The 14019-nt window shown below is 41.0% G+C and overlaps 1 protein-coding gene across 3 annotated transcripts in view; it reads left to right on the top strand.

Moving 5' to 3' along the window:
* Nucleotides 1–14019, top strand: part of LOC117532251 (palmitoyltransferase ZDHHC20-like) — a 29752-nt gene that overhangs the window by 8624 nt on the left and 7109 nt on the right. For 2 of the 3 annotated variants that reach the window (XM_034195600.1, XM_034159309.1), the window contains exons 3-10: nucleotides 312–406; nucleotides 527–647; nucleotides 1021–1090; nucleotides 1211–1243; nucleotides 5199–5319; nucleotides 9214–9249; nucleotides 11508–11640; nucleotides 12866–12992. In XM_034195600.1, coding sequence (XP_034051491.1) covers nucleotides 312–406; nucleotides 527–647; nucleotides 1021–1090; nucleotides 1211–1243; nucleotides 5199–5319; nucleotides 9214–9249; nucleotides 11508–11640; nucleotides 12866–12992 — 736 coding nt within the window. The remainder of the gene's footprint in view (nucleotides 1–311; nucleotides 407–526; nucleotides 648–1020; nucleotides 1091–1210; nucleotides 1244–5198; nucleotides 5320–9213; nucleotides 9250–11507; nucleotides 11641–12865; nucleotides 12993–14019) is intronic. The other variant, XM_034159384.1, reaches the window with a different exon arrangement.

Here is a 14019-nt window from a genome sequence, read left to right as displayed (position 1 = left end):
AAGCATCTTTTTGCTTTGTCAAGTTTTGTGTTCTTTTTAAATGTTACGCATCACGTTTGCTGTTGTTCTGTCCGCCTGATTTATTCGCGTTAATCTCGGTGTGTAAAGGTCTTTAGACTGCGGCTCCTCCTCATTCACATTTCTTCTTCTTTTTCTTCTCCTGACAGATCTAATACTTTAGCTGTGCTCTGTTTCATTCATGAGTTCACATCCCAGTAACAGCAGCACTTCCTGTAATGTAACGTGTTGTTAACACCAGGTTGCATATGTTGTTGCTCCTGATGTTGTACTTCATGTTTCCTTCCCTCTAGTTGTCTACCTGATCTTCTTCCACTTCTCTTTCATCATGTTTGTTTGGTCTTACTGGAAGACCATCTTCACCAGGCCTGCCAACCCCTCGAAAGAGGTACAGAAACCCGTTTGTCCCAAGCAAACCCGCCATGTCAGACTATCTGTAGTCCCTGTGTGTGTGGTCCTGTTAGCTCCACAATGCGCTGATGCTGCTTCTGTCTTCTGTCGGCTGCAGTTCTGTCTGCCCAAAGCTGAAAAAGAGCGTTACGAGAAGGAGGAGAGGCCGGAGTCCCAGCAGGAGATCCTGTGGCGAGCCGCCGCCAGGCTGCCGGTGTACACCCGCACTGGAGCCGGAGGTACGCCCGCGCATGTCTCAGGCCTGGTTTCTACGTCATGCAGTTGCATCAGATAGCATTTGATTAGTCCGGACATGCTTGCCAATCACACAAATTTGCTTTGAGTGACAGGCGGAAGTGGGCGTGGCTATTCTCCACCAAATGCATGGCGGTCATTTGTTTGTGAGCAGGTTATCAGCTGATTGGTTCTGCAGTTCCGGTGAAACCCACAGAGTGCAGCATTTGTGCACCTTCCGCATGAGAACAGAATTGCGAGTGCGATCCGTCCCAACGCCAGCCGAGATGGCGTCCGTGTGCCGTGTAAACCAGGCCTGCGTGCAAATGTTTGTCGGAAACCGTGTTGTCCACTAATACTGTTCTTGTCATGATGCAGCTATCCGGTACTGTGACCGCTGTCAGGTCATCAAGCCAGACCGATGTCATCACTGCTCCGCGTGCGACATGTGAGAACATTTTTTTATGTGCTTTAATTCTACTCATCTGTCTTTCTTTTTTGTCTCTCAGCTGTTCAGTTTTCTCCTTATTTTATTTTTTTTAATCTGTTTTCTGTCTGTTTGTGGCAGGTGTGTGCTAAAGATGGACCACCACTGTCCCTGGTACGTAAGAACTAAATGAAGACAAGTTAATAAATATTTGGAGTTTGATGTTTTAAATGATGGCAACAACCAATGTTGAAATTATGTTTTTTTGTTTTTTTTGTTTTTTCATTTTTTGTAAATTACCCTCCATTCCACTGGGCTATAGCCAAAATGCTTCTGAAGTAAATATAGTCAAATTTTAGTAATTTCTGGGCCACTGACAAAGAAAATGTTTACAATTGTTGATCGGTTGTAGTTTTAAGACGTGTTATTACTGTGGTAGTAAAGGTTAATATATAATTATTTAGCTCGTTTTTTAATGTTACAAAAAGAGAACTGATGAAATGTTATCAAGTTGTTTTACCAATGAATATGACTTTATACACCCTTCAGACATCCATACACCCTGAGGCCGAAGTGTATGAGGGTGTACGAGCCCCCCCCCCCCCCAGAAATGATGATCACCGAAACACCAAACAACATCCGGGAAAACCAAAGATGACAAATATGGTGGATGACAGATTTGTAACTCTGGTACAGAGGTGGACAGATGGTTATTTTAGAGATATGGCAATGGACCGGTCTGGGTGGCTGCCATCCAAGACTCAAGGCCGTCCTGTGGTGTGTGTGTGCGTGGCTGGCTGGCTGGCTGGCTAAGCGCAGCACCAGCGCACGCTCTCAGACTCGACTTCAGGCAGTAGATTTTGATGTTGTCTTTGGGCTGTCCTCAGTTAATGGGACAGCGCAGTCTTGTTTGAACTCCTGTGTGACATCGTGGGATTTGACCACTTCCGGGACAGCCTACCAGTGTGCAACACAAACACATCACTTCACTCAGAAAGATGGTGTACTGTTTTGTTGTCAGCTGCAATCATTGAAGCAGTCACGAAAAGTGCAGTTTTTTTGTTTTTTTTGTTTGTTTTGTTTTTTTTTGTTTCCCAGTGGAGAAGAGAAGACGAGGCAAATGGGAGAGGTCATGTCAGTAAGTTTTATCGGTTAGTTAATGTGAATAATGATAATGGGGCTGTCCCCGGAAGTACAATTTGTGCGTCATACGCTCTTTCATTTGACTCCTTTTATCGCCCTCAAATGACACTACGGTGCCCAATTTGCTTTCAGCACAGCTGATCTAGTGCAGATCCACATTAGGATTTGGCACAAGTTTCACACGAGGTGCCCTTTCTGAGTCACATGTATCTGTGTCATAATAAACCATTTTTATTACCATATTTTCCGGTGTATAAGTCGCATTTTTCTTTTTTTTTTCTTTTTTTTTTACTAGTTTTGGGAGCGCTGCGGCTTATACTCCGGTGCCACTTATATACAGAAAATTCACAAGTTTGCTATTAATAACAGTAATTGTAATGATTGCTTATATATAATCTTCCTAAGAATCAAAGCACTAAACAAAATAAACTCCAATAATACAAGAATAAATGCCAGTAATAAAAAAATACACTACTACAATTTATATATGTTTTTTTTTTTTTTTTTCCTCTTCAAGGGGCAATTTTTTTGACAGGTTCTAATTATACTGTGGAAAATACGATACTGATTTAGTGCGACATTTATATATGTGTCACTTATTACTTCAGCTTTTGTAACAACTTATAATGATAAGTTATCATCATTGTCATTAATTTCCTAGTGTTATACACCAAATTTTAGCTTTAGCACCAAAATTAGCTATATGTGCTTATATTGTTAATTGTTTTATGGTTTGTACGCTTTTAGGCTTTGTTTTACTTATGGACCACAATGCATCTGGAAAGTATTCACAGCACTTTTTCCACATTATGTTGCAGCCTTATTCCAAAATAGATTAAATTTTTCCCTCAAAATTATATACAGGGTGGTCCAATAAAATGTTACCACTTTTTGATCGTACACAAGTTTTTTTGAAATGAGAACTTATTCGAATATTTTATTTACAGACTTGTAACAGAAGCATCAAATTAACATTTGATACCAAAGGTTTCCCACTTTGTCTCTTGTTTTCCGCACAGTTCAATAATTGATGACATGTTTGATCCACGCTCCTCTTCTTTGGATTACAGCTGCAACACACATGGAAGTTTGTGATGACATTTGCCACACATCTTGAGGGATTCTCCGAATTTCTTTTTCATTTTCAGGAAATGATATTCCTGAAAATGAAAAAGAAATCTTTGTTATTTTGGAAATTGTACAAATTGTACCCTGTACACAATACCCCACCCTGTACACAATACCTCATAATGACAATGTGGAAATAGGTATATATTTTTTTATTTTTTTTATAGATTTTTGCAAAGTTATTAAAAATAAAAAACTAAGCAATCACATGTACGTAAGTATTCACAGCCTTTGCTATGATGCTCAGGTGCATCCTGATTCCACTGATCATCCTTGAGATGTTTCTACAGCTTAATTGGAATCCTCCTGAGGTAAATTCAGTTGATTGGACGTGATGTGAAAGACACACCTGTCTACATATAAGGTCCCACAGTTGACAGTGCATGTCAGACCACAACCCAAGGAATTGTCTGTAGACCTCTGAGATAGGATTGTCTTGAGACACAAAGCTGTGGAAGGGTATAGAAACATTTCTGCTGCTTTGAAGGTCCCAATGAGCACAGTGGCCTCCATCATCTGTAAACGGAAGAAGTTCAGATCCACCAGGACTCTTCCTAGAGCTGGCCGCCCGTCTAAACTGAGCGATCGGGAGTGAAGGACCTTAGGGAGGTGACCAAGAACCCATTGGTCACTCTGTCAGAGCTACAGCATTCCTCTGTGGAGAGAGGAGAACCTTCCAGAAGGACAACCATCTCTGCAGCATTCCATCAATCAGGCCTGTATGGTAGATTGGCCAGACGGAAGTCACTCCTTAGTAAAAGACACATGGACACCCAGCTGGAGTTTGACAAAAGGCACCTGAAGGACTCTTAGACCAGGAGAAACAAAATTCTCTGGTCTGAGGAGACAAAGATTGAACTCTTTGGTGTGAATGTCAGGAATCATGTTTGGAGGAAACCAGGCACCATCCCTACAGTGACGCATGGTAGTGGCAGCATCATGCTGTGGGTATGTTTTTCAGGAGCAGGAACTGGGAGACTAGTCAGGATCGAGGGAAAGATGAATGCAGCAATGTACAGAGACATCCTGGATGAAAACCTGCTCCAGAGCGCTCTTGACCTCAGACTGGGGCGACGGTTCACCTTTCAGCAGGACAATGACCCTAAACACACAGCCAAGATATCAAAGGAGTGTCTTCAGGACAACTCTGTGAATGTCCTTGAGTGGCCCAGCCAGAACCCAGACCTGAATCTGATTGAACATCTCTGGAGAGATCTGAAAATGGCTGAGCACCGACGCTCCCCATCCAAGCTGATGGAGCTTGAGAGGTGCTGCAAAGAGGAATGTGCAAAACTGCCCAAAGATAGGTGCACCAAGCTTGTGGTATCATATTCAAGAAGACTTGAGGCTGTAACAAAGTATTGAGCAAAGGGTGTGCATACTTATGTACACATGACGTGACTTCGTGTTTTTTTTTTTTTTTTTTAAATAAATTTACCAAAAAAAAAAAAAACCCAAAAACCTTAAACCTTTCATGTCATTATGGGGTGTTGTGAATAGAATTTTGAGGGGAAGAAATGAATTTGCTCCATTCTGGAATAAGGCTGCAACACAAAAAGTGAAGTGCTGTGAATACTTTCCAGATGCACCATATATTATTTAATGTCTATATACTTTGGCCTGTGCATTGAATTGTTACAGTAAATTCAATTCAGTGAACAGTTTTATAAGTCTAATTTTCTTTTAAAAAAAACAACAAAAAAATCAAGGTTCTGGAACAACTTCTTGTTTACTGATGGGGTTTAACTCCTTCAGACTGGAGCGGGACAGTGACCTGCCAAAAAAACAGTGAAGTGGGTCTGCAGCGGTGACACTGAGCATTGCTGTGAAACACTTCTGTGTGTTTGTGTGTCTGCAGGGTGAACAACTGTGTCGGATTCTCCAACTACAAGTTCTTCATCCTCTTTCTGGCCTACTCGCTGGTATACTGTTTGTTCATTGCAGCCACCGTACTCCAGTACTTCATAAAGTTCTGGACAGTGAGTAACGGCGCTTCGTCCTTTCAGTCTCACCTCACTCATGCACGTACGTGCACGAGTCAGATGTCAGGGCACCAGATGAATGTGTGTGCATTTGGACCTAAAACCAAAAACTTGTCTGCATGAGTGTTCATAACACTTCAGGAACTTGGAGTTTTATGTATTTATTTATTTTTCTCTGGATGCAGTAGCGTGAAACACGAGTCTGCAAGTTGCTGTGCTCTATTTGTTGTGGAAAGCTGACAAACTTCACCACCAGCGCCGTCCCTGGGTTCACAATATCCTCATGAGATGTTCCCAATTTGGGGAGTTTCATTATTTGCTGCAGCAAATAAACTGCAGCTGCAGGAGCTTCAGTTTGAGGACCTCCTGTCCCGTTCGCGTGCGCACATGTAAACTACGGAGCCCTGGAAGTGTCATCGCAAAATGTTTTGCATGTGGAGAGAATGTGCGCTCGTTTTATTATATTGTGCGCTCGTTTTATTAGAAATGGATGTAGTCAGAGTGTATCATCATGGTTTGGGCGCACAAGGACATATAAAGAACTCTGGCTACCCAGCATGGCATCATCTGGAGTTTAAGCACATTAAAAAGGATGCTGAAGGCGAAGCGTCTCCCCATCGTGAGGATGACAATTTAGGTCATATCATTTTGAACGAAAGGAAAACGTGCACGTTTTAGTATAGTTCGAGGGCTCAATTAAATGAAAACGTACGCACGTTTTATTGATTCGAGGGCTCAGTTAAAGAAAAACGTGCGCACAGATAGTATTATTATATACTATAGATAGTACCGACTGGGATGTTTAGAACTGCCGCTGTGAGAGAGGATGGCTCTTTTGATTTAGAGGACTATGCTTCTGCGGTAACAGGTTACATCAGCCGTTGCATTGAGACCATTGTCCTCACAAGGCGCTGCACAAAATACCCCAACCAGAAACCCTGGTTAAATGGTGAGGTTCGGTCCATGCTACATGCTCGCCATACTGCATTTCTTTCTGGCAACACTGAAGACTACAAAAGGTCCAGATATGACCTACGCAGATCTATTAGAGGCAAAGAGACGGTACAGACAAAAACTGGAGGGCTACTACACCAGCACAGACTCCCGGCGCATGTGGCAAGGACTGCAGTACATCACCAACTATCAACAGACGAGCAGGTCAGCCACTCTTCACTACCTGATGAGCTGAATGAGTTCTATGCCCGCTTTGAAGCCCTCAACCATGATCGACTGGAAGAGGTGGTGGCCAAGGAGCGTACACAGAATGCACCGCTCATTGTCACACCAGCAGATGTGCGCAGGAACTTGAGAATAAACCCACGGAGAGCAGCTGGTCCAGATAACATCCCAGGGCGTGCACTCAGTGTCTGCTCATCAGAACTGACTGATGTGTTCATGGATGTATTCAACCTATCGCTTGCACAAGCTTTTGTGCCATCATGTTTCAAGAGTACCACCATCGTGCCCATTCCAAAGAAAAGTGCTGTGACCTGCCTAAATGACTATCGCTCTGTGGCACTCACTCCAATTGTGATGAAGTGCTTTGAGAGGACTCATATCCAGGAGACCATTCCTAATACCATAGATCCTCTTCAGTTTGCGTACCTTTGGAACTGCTCCACAGATGACGCAGTCAATACTGCCCTTCACACAGCCCTCACTCACCTGGAGGGAAAGGATACGTATGTCAGAATGCTGTTTATCGACTATAGCTCAGCATTCAACACTGTCATACCATACAAACTTATAGGGAAGCTCCTCGTCCTTGGACTGACACCTGCCATTTGCAACTGGGTGTTGAACTTCCTTACGAATAGACCCCAGTCAGTCAGAATCGGCAGTCGTACATCCAGCACAAGAACAGTGAACACTGGGGTCCCCCAGGGCTGTGTGCTGAGTCCCCTCCTGTACACACTCTTCACACACGACTGTGTGACCTCAGAATAACACCAGTGTCATCAAGTTTGCCGACGATACTACAGTCATTGGTCTGATCACTGGCGGGGAAGAGACAGCATACACGAAGGAGGTGGCTGAGCTTGTGGCCTGGTGTCATGACAACAATCTTTTATTAAATGCAGACGAGACCAAAGAAATGATTGTTGATCCGAGGAAGAAGCAGGTGCTGCACACACCCCTGTATATAGGTGAAACGGAGGTGGAGAGGGTGAGAACTTTCAAATTCCTTGGCATCCATATCAGTGAGGATCTCACCTGGTCTCACAACACACAGACCATCATAAAGAAGTCCCAGCAGCGATTATACTTTCTGAGAAGACTAAGGAAATTTGGCATGCCAGCCAAAATTCTCAGCACCTTCTACAGGAGTACGATTGAGAGTGTTCCCACCAGCGCCATCACAGTCTGGTATGGAAACTGCACTGCTCAGGACAGAAAGGCTCTCCAGCGTGTGATCAAGACTGCTCAGTCCATCTCAGGAGCAGCTTTCCCTCATTACAGGACATTTATCACACCAGAGTCATCAGGAGGGCCCAGAATATAATCAAGGACAGCACTCACCCCAGCACAACCTCTTTACACTCCTACCTTCAGGCAGACGTTAACTTGCAATGTTAACTTGCTCAGTCCTAATTTATTTATTTTATTTTTTGCCCATTTTCACAATCTGTATTTTTCAGTGTTTTCTGTGAGCTTCAGATGTTGCTGGATTGTAACATGGAACATGACGAGCAGTTATCGTGTTTTCCAGAGTATAATTCACGATTGGGAGATCCTGTGACCTATTATCCGGTGTGACTTGTATACCAGAAAAAAAAATGCACTTTTGTTGTTGTTAATTATATTAACTATGTATGCTGGGCTTTCTCAGGAATCAGAGAACAAAACAAAATAAACTCAATAATTAAATGACAATAGTAATAAAGTGCACTACATAAAGGCACAAGAATCTGAAATTAAAGAGCTGATAACACAAACAACTTACAATACAGAAAATTCAGTGCAGAGGAGCCAGACTTCAAATCTGAGCTCATTCTAAATGTTGTTCCACCTCATCCTGTCTCCAAAAACAAGTCCATTGTCACTTTTTCAGTCACTATCCAAAGTTCAGGACTATTACTGAGGACTGTAGGTTGACTAGCGAGTTCTGATGTTCGCTTTGTGTTTCAGCGCTCCGAGTCCACTTTTCAATCTTAATTTCATTCATATGTGGACTCTATCACTTGTGGGGCAACAGTGTTGCTGCTGACGCTGAGGAGCAGTGTACTGGTTTCCATGGCATCATATCTCATCTTAAAACTTCAGACAGAAGGTGTTCAGAAGATCCCAGCTGTTCCACTGTTGTGGTCCTTCTGACCACCAGGTCTCATGTCTGATTTGTTTGTAGTCTTGGAGATTTACACTGCATAAATATGAACAGTTTGTTTCTTACCGGTTGAGGTGCTGCATCTGAATATGTAAAGTTCCCTTTTTAAAAATACACTAATAATTTTTTTCTTATTTGTTTGATCCTTTGAAAACACATCAACAAAAATGTTATTTGCTTTAAATTATGATTATTATTTTTTTAAGTGGCAGAATTTATAAAAAAAAAAAAAAAAAAAAAAGGTTTGGAACCTTTGGCCTGGCACTGGCTGCGTGGTGCTGCTCTGTCCTCTCTCACCCTGTCACTCTCGCTCCGTTAGCACTGTTTCTGACATACTGGACTTTTGTTCTCAGCCTGTCCACTATCAGAGCCATCGGTAACATCACTCATTCATCCCTTGACTCCTCCCGCTCCCTCCTTTCTTCTTGTTTCTTTCTCCTCACTCACGCCCTTCCTCTCTTCGCTTCCCCTTTGACCCGCCTTGACCTCGTCTGATTTCTGACTGCTGCTCCTCATCGCTTCTCTCCCGCTGGTTCTAACCACTCTCCTTTCTGTTTGTACTAAAGCTTTGCCGGAGGAAATCGGCAGAAAACTGCCCAAAGGTAACTGAGCAGTCCTCCAAAGCTTTTAGTCTGTCTGTGCTTCATCATCATTGTTGTCATCATGTTGTTGTTGTTGTGCAGATGGGAGTGAGAGCAAAGGTTTCACAAATCATTTTGGTCTAGTCAGAACATCAGTTTATATCTGCATGTTTTTTTTTTTTATGGGCTTTTTGTTTTGTTTTATTTTTTTATTTTTTTTTTGTGTCTGCCCACTATAGTGTCTTAGAAATACAAAAACAGGCCAAAATTTAAAAAAAAAGTGAAAGTTGATTCTCATTGTCAGACTTATGATAAACCTGAACAAAACTTCTGTGAAATAAGTGTTGAGGTTAATAAAACTTAAAATAAATTCAACATAATCTCAAAATTTAGTCCATGTGTACATTGTCAGTAAAAGTAGTTTTTGATACATACAAATGTAACTATACTTTTGAATTTAACTATATTCAGTGTACTAGTGATGATGCATTAAAAAAAACAGTAATAAGAAATTGGGAAACAATTATAATCACAGTTCCCTTTGTTAATGCAGTTGGGTGATTCTTAGACTGCAGGCACTTATTATGTCCATTGACCATATTGTATGAAAAGCAGAAAAAAGGGGAAATTTCACACTTTTATAGTTATCTTTACAATTAAAGTGTGTTAAGAAATTTGTTCTAGTACTCTATGATGACTTTTTCACCTTTTTTCAACATCATTATATGCAAATATTGCCGTTTTGTGCTTGTCCCACTCCCAGACTTTTGATCTTCAATGATAAAAATGAATGGTAAAGAAACGTTTTTTTCTAATGTTTTAAAATATCTCTGAATAAAATATTAGTAAAATAATCAAAACATAATTGGGGTTTTCAATGTCATACAACTGTTGTGATTTTTTTTAAACAAAATGTAGTTGTCCCACACTATTGCCGTAATTTCCACCACAACACTGTAATGTCCCTTTAAACGGTTTGTATGAAAGATTGTTTGGGTAGTTTCTATGGAGATAAACAGTGACATCAGAGCACATGTATATAGCGCCAAATCACAACAAACAGTTGCCCCAAGGCGCTTTATATTGTAAGGCAATGGTGTGGTGGAAATTACATTTACAAGGCCAATAGTGCCCGTAGTTAAAGAATCACCCAGTTATCAATCACCTGTTAATTTTGTGATCTTCAGTGAGAAAATAAAACATTATTTTACTGTGATGACTTATTTCATTATCTCACTAAATTGGTCTGTTGTGTTCTCATGATAATGAGACAAATTAACTTCAGGATATGGCACCTGAAAAAGTGGTTTTACTGTGATTTAATATCTTCTCGGGACATCAGCCTTTTGTTTTCTTGTGATGTCCAGATGAATTAATGGGTCATCTCTGACGAGTTAATTCAGTCTCGACAAACAGCCTTTTGTGTTCTCGTGACAATAGCATAAATGAATTAAAGGGCCTTTTTTTGTTGTCATAACAGTATTAATTAATTCATCAGCTCAGTTAATGGGCCTTCTGCATTTTTGCAATAATGGCATAAATGAACTCGTCACCTTAATAAAACGGCCTTTTGTTTTCTCATGATAAAGGCATAAATTAACTTAGAATGAGAATACAGGATTTTATCAGTAACTACAGGCACCAGCAAGTCCATGAGAAGTTTTTTGTTTCAGACAGTGACACCTAGAGGGCAAGTGTGTTTTGTGCATGTGGGCGTATCAAGGAACCTCATTTGTGGGTGAAAAAATAAATGTGAAAATAATTTATCTTAATTTATTTGGTAGAAATTGTTAAATGTCAGTTCAGTTGTCCACAAAATGGTCTGCGCTGAAATCGAATCACTGCTGGCTGTTTTACGATAACGCAACTGTTGGCGTAATGATGATCACAGGACAATGTTATTGTCTTTGCAACGAGAGATGATCAATAAAGATTTATTGGGACAGTGAAGCTGATGTTCAGTAATTTATTGAGCATGTTCCATCTAAAGTAACCAGAATGCATCACGACTGTTAATGTCTGAGTTACTTTGTGATGTCATAATCGCTGTTGAGTTACAGAACCGGAAATTACGAAATGAAGTTCTGAGGGGTCAAAAGTGTGTAGAAATCTTAAATTTATATTTTGTCATCATTCATCAAAATGCATGTGTGTCTCGTGTCAAGACAGTTGTTTGTTCTGTTTGTCTCGTGTCTTGGTCCCCATGACAACCTTTTTTTTTTTTTTGTTTTGTTTGTGTGTGTGGTCTGTGTGAATTCATGAGCTTGTCTCCTCTGCAGAACGAGCTGCAGGACACTCCTGCCAAGTTCCACGTCCTGTTCCTGTTTTTTGTGGCGGCGATGTTCTGCATCAGTATTTTATCCCTCTTCAGCTACCATCTGTGGCTCGTAGGAAAGAACAGGTCCACGATAGGTAACGCAGCCGCTCAGCAGCATTTTTTAAACACTATTACATGCTACGGAGAAGCTTTTGTCATAAGGAAGTCTTGACTGACCCGTAATAGAAACTGTGAACTTTTCAGGTCTAACTGAAGAAAATAAATAAAAAATATTTTTGTGAAAAGTGTAGAAAATTGTGCCTCATCTAAAAAAAAAAATTACAGTTCTGTCTGGAATGAATAACTTTATATCAATAGGAAGCGGTGTTATGACATTTTAAAGTTAGTTTATACTTGTATCAGATACCAGTTTGTACTCTTTTGGTAATGAAGACAGGATGTCCTACGGCAGTCTGACATTTGACACCAGTTGCTTTGATCTTCACCCAAATCATTGACCTCAGACTGACCTTGACAGGATCAGTTTGGACTCCACCCAGCCGTGAGCTACTTTTGGCTCAAATTCAAATACATCGTTTTTTGCCAAAATGAATTCTTTAAGGGCAATTTTGGGGTCAACCTTCATTGACAGACCAAGTTTGGTAGAACCCGGAGAAAGGACCTGGACAGGCAAGACGACTTGAACTTGGCCCCAGTGATTGATCTTTGGAAAATTAGACCTTGCCTGGGCTGTTCCAGAACCCACCTCCATTTGTGTCATGGTTGGTTCAAATCAGAGTGGCGGGGGGGGAATCATAATTTTGACCTTTGACTCCAATGACCTTGACCCTTAAGGACGTTTTCTGGGATCAGCCAACAGGCAGCCAGCAGGTTTGGAGTCATGGTCCTTGGAGGAGCATTGGAACAAGCACAATCAATCATTTATGAAATCATAATACGATGAAACGGTTTTCAATAAATTTTGATCCACGATGGAAACCACTTACATATGCAAAAAGGGGCGGAGACAAGAACTTTTTTTATTACATTGCAAGATAAGTAGTGTATTCACTGCAACCTCTTATTATAAAACACAGTACAGTCGTGAGTCAGAAATTCTTTCTGGTATGAGGTTAACGTATCCCTCTGGATAAACACCTGATCTTACCAGGCCCCGCCCTCACACAGTTTCCAAGCTCTGCCCTCACATGGTTTCAAACTGAAGTGGAATCTGCAGACGGGAAACTGCCTGCAGATTCATACTGTAAACAGGATGTCTGATATTAGTAATGCAGTATTTGTTGTGTTTATGTTTGTTGATTGGTGTGTGCATGTGTGTGTGCGTGCGTCTTTGTCTTTGTCCATGTTGCTGTTTCTCAGAGGCTTTCAGAGCGCCCGTCTTCAGGACAGGTTCTGATAAAAATGGCTTCTCTCTGGGTTTTCGGAAGAATATCGCACAGGTTTTTGGAGACCAGAAAAAATACTGGCTGCTTCCTGTTTTCACCAGGTAAACAAACAAACACTCAGAAATAGACCGGGTCAAAACCAACAGTAACAGCTTTTTGGGGAACTATTTGGGGTTTGGAAATTGCAATGGGTGAAAGGAGGAGCGACAGTTTTGACAACACAACACTGTCATTTATTTCTGCTTTGGTTCACACAACACACAGGCTTTATCCAACAGCTTGGCCCTGCCCATTAACCACACCGAGACACTGTGGTATGTGCTTCACACGTCAGCATTTTGTCACACTCAGAACAGGAACAAACATTGCCCATTATGCATGCGGGGGTCCTGACAGGAAAACATCAAAGGGGCAAAGACACTTTGATAAGCGCTTGGCACATCTCAGGGTGTTCTCACATGCAAAATAAGTAACCCACTTTAACCACACATGGTATGGTGAATGATGTCCACAATGCCCATTATGTGTTGATTGTCCACCACAGGGGAGTATTTCTTTGAAAGCTACTATGACGTTGTTTAAGCCCTTTGTCATGTTTTAGTACTGTGTAGCAAAGTCACACAAGATTGTTATGACAACAGATTATTTTGGTTTCTTACATTGGAATCCAAAGATGATTTAAAGATGCTTGATGGAATTTGTATTTATTTTTGGTTCAAACCTGCTGTGGTCGTAGTAGCTGTAAGACCTAGACTTTGGAAATAAAAGAAACTGACAGAGCTAATCTTAAGATCTATGTAACTTCACCTGCACCTGCTGCTAATCTCCATTATGCATGTGATTATTCCCTGCAACAATTTCATACATGTCCAGCAAATGGAAAACTGGTGAATGTTAAACTGCGTATTAAGAACAATTTTTTTTTTTTTTTTTAATTTGTAGACTTGCAGATGTATAATTGTTAAAAGATATTGATACTTTATTCATCCCCTGTAAGGGGAAATTCATCTGCCCGAGAGCATACATACATACACAATTCATCCATACAATAAAATACCAATAAATAAGACAAATATAAAAACACATGGAAGTAAAACTACATTAACAAGAAGCGTTAATCTCATGGCG

The sequence above is a fragment of the Thalassophryne amazonica genome, chromosome 1 (genome assembly GCF_902500255.1).
Source record: "Thalassophryne amazonica chromosome 1, fThaAma1.1, whole genome shotgun sequence".
NCBI lineage: Eukaryota > Metazoa > Chordata > Actinopteri > Batrachoidiformes > Batrachoididae > Thalassophryne > Thalassophryne amazonica.
The sequence above is the reverse complement of the archived record's forward strand: the minus strand, read 5'-3'. Positions and strand labels throughout refer to the sequence as shown.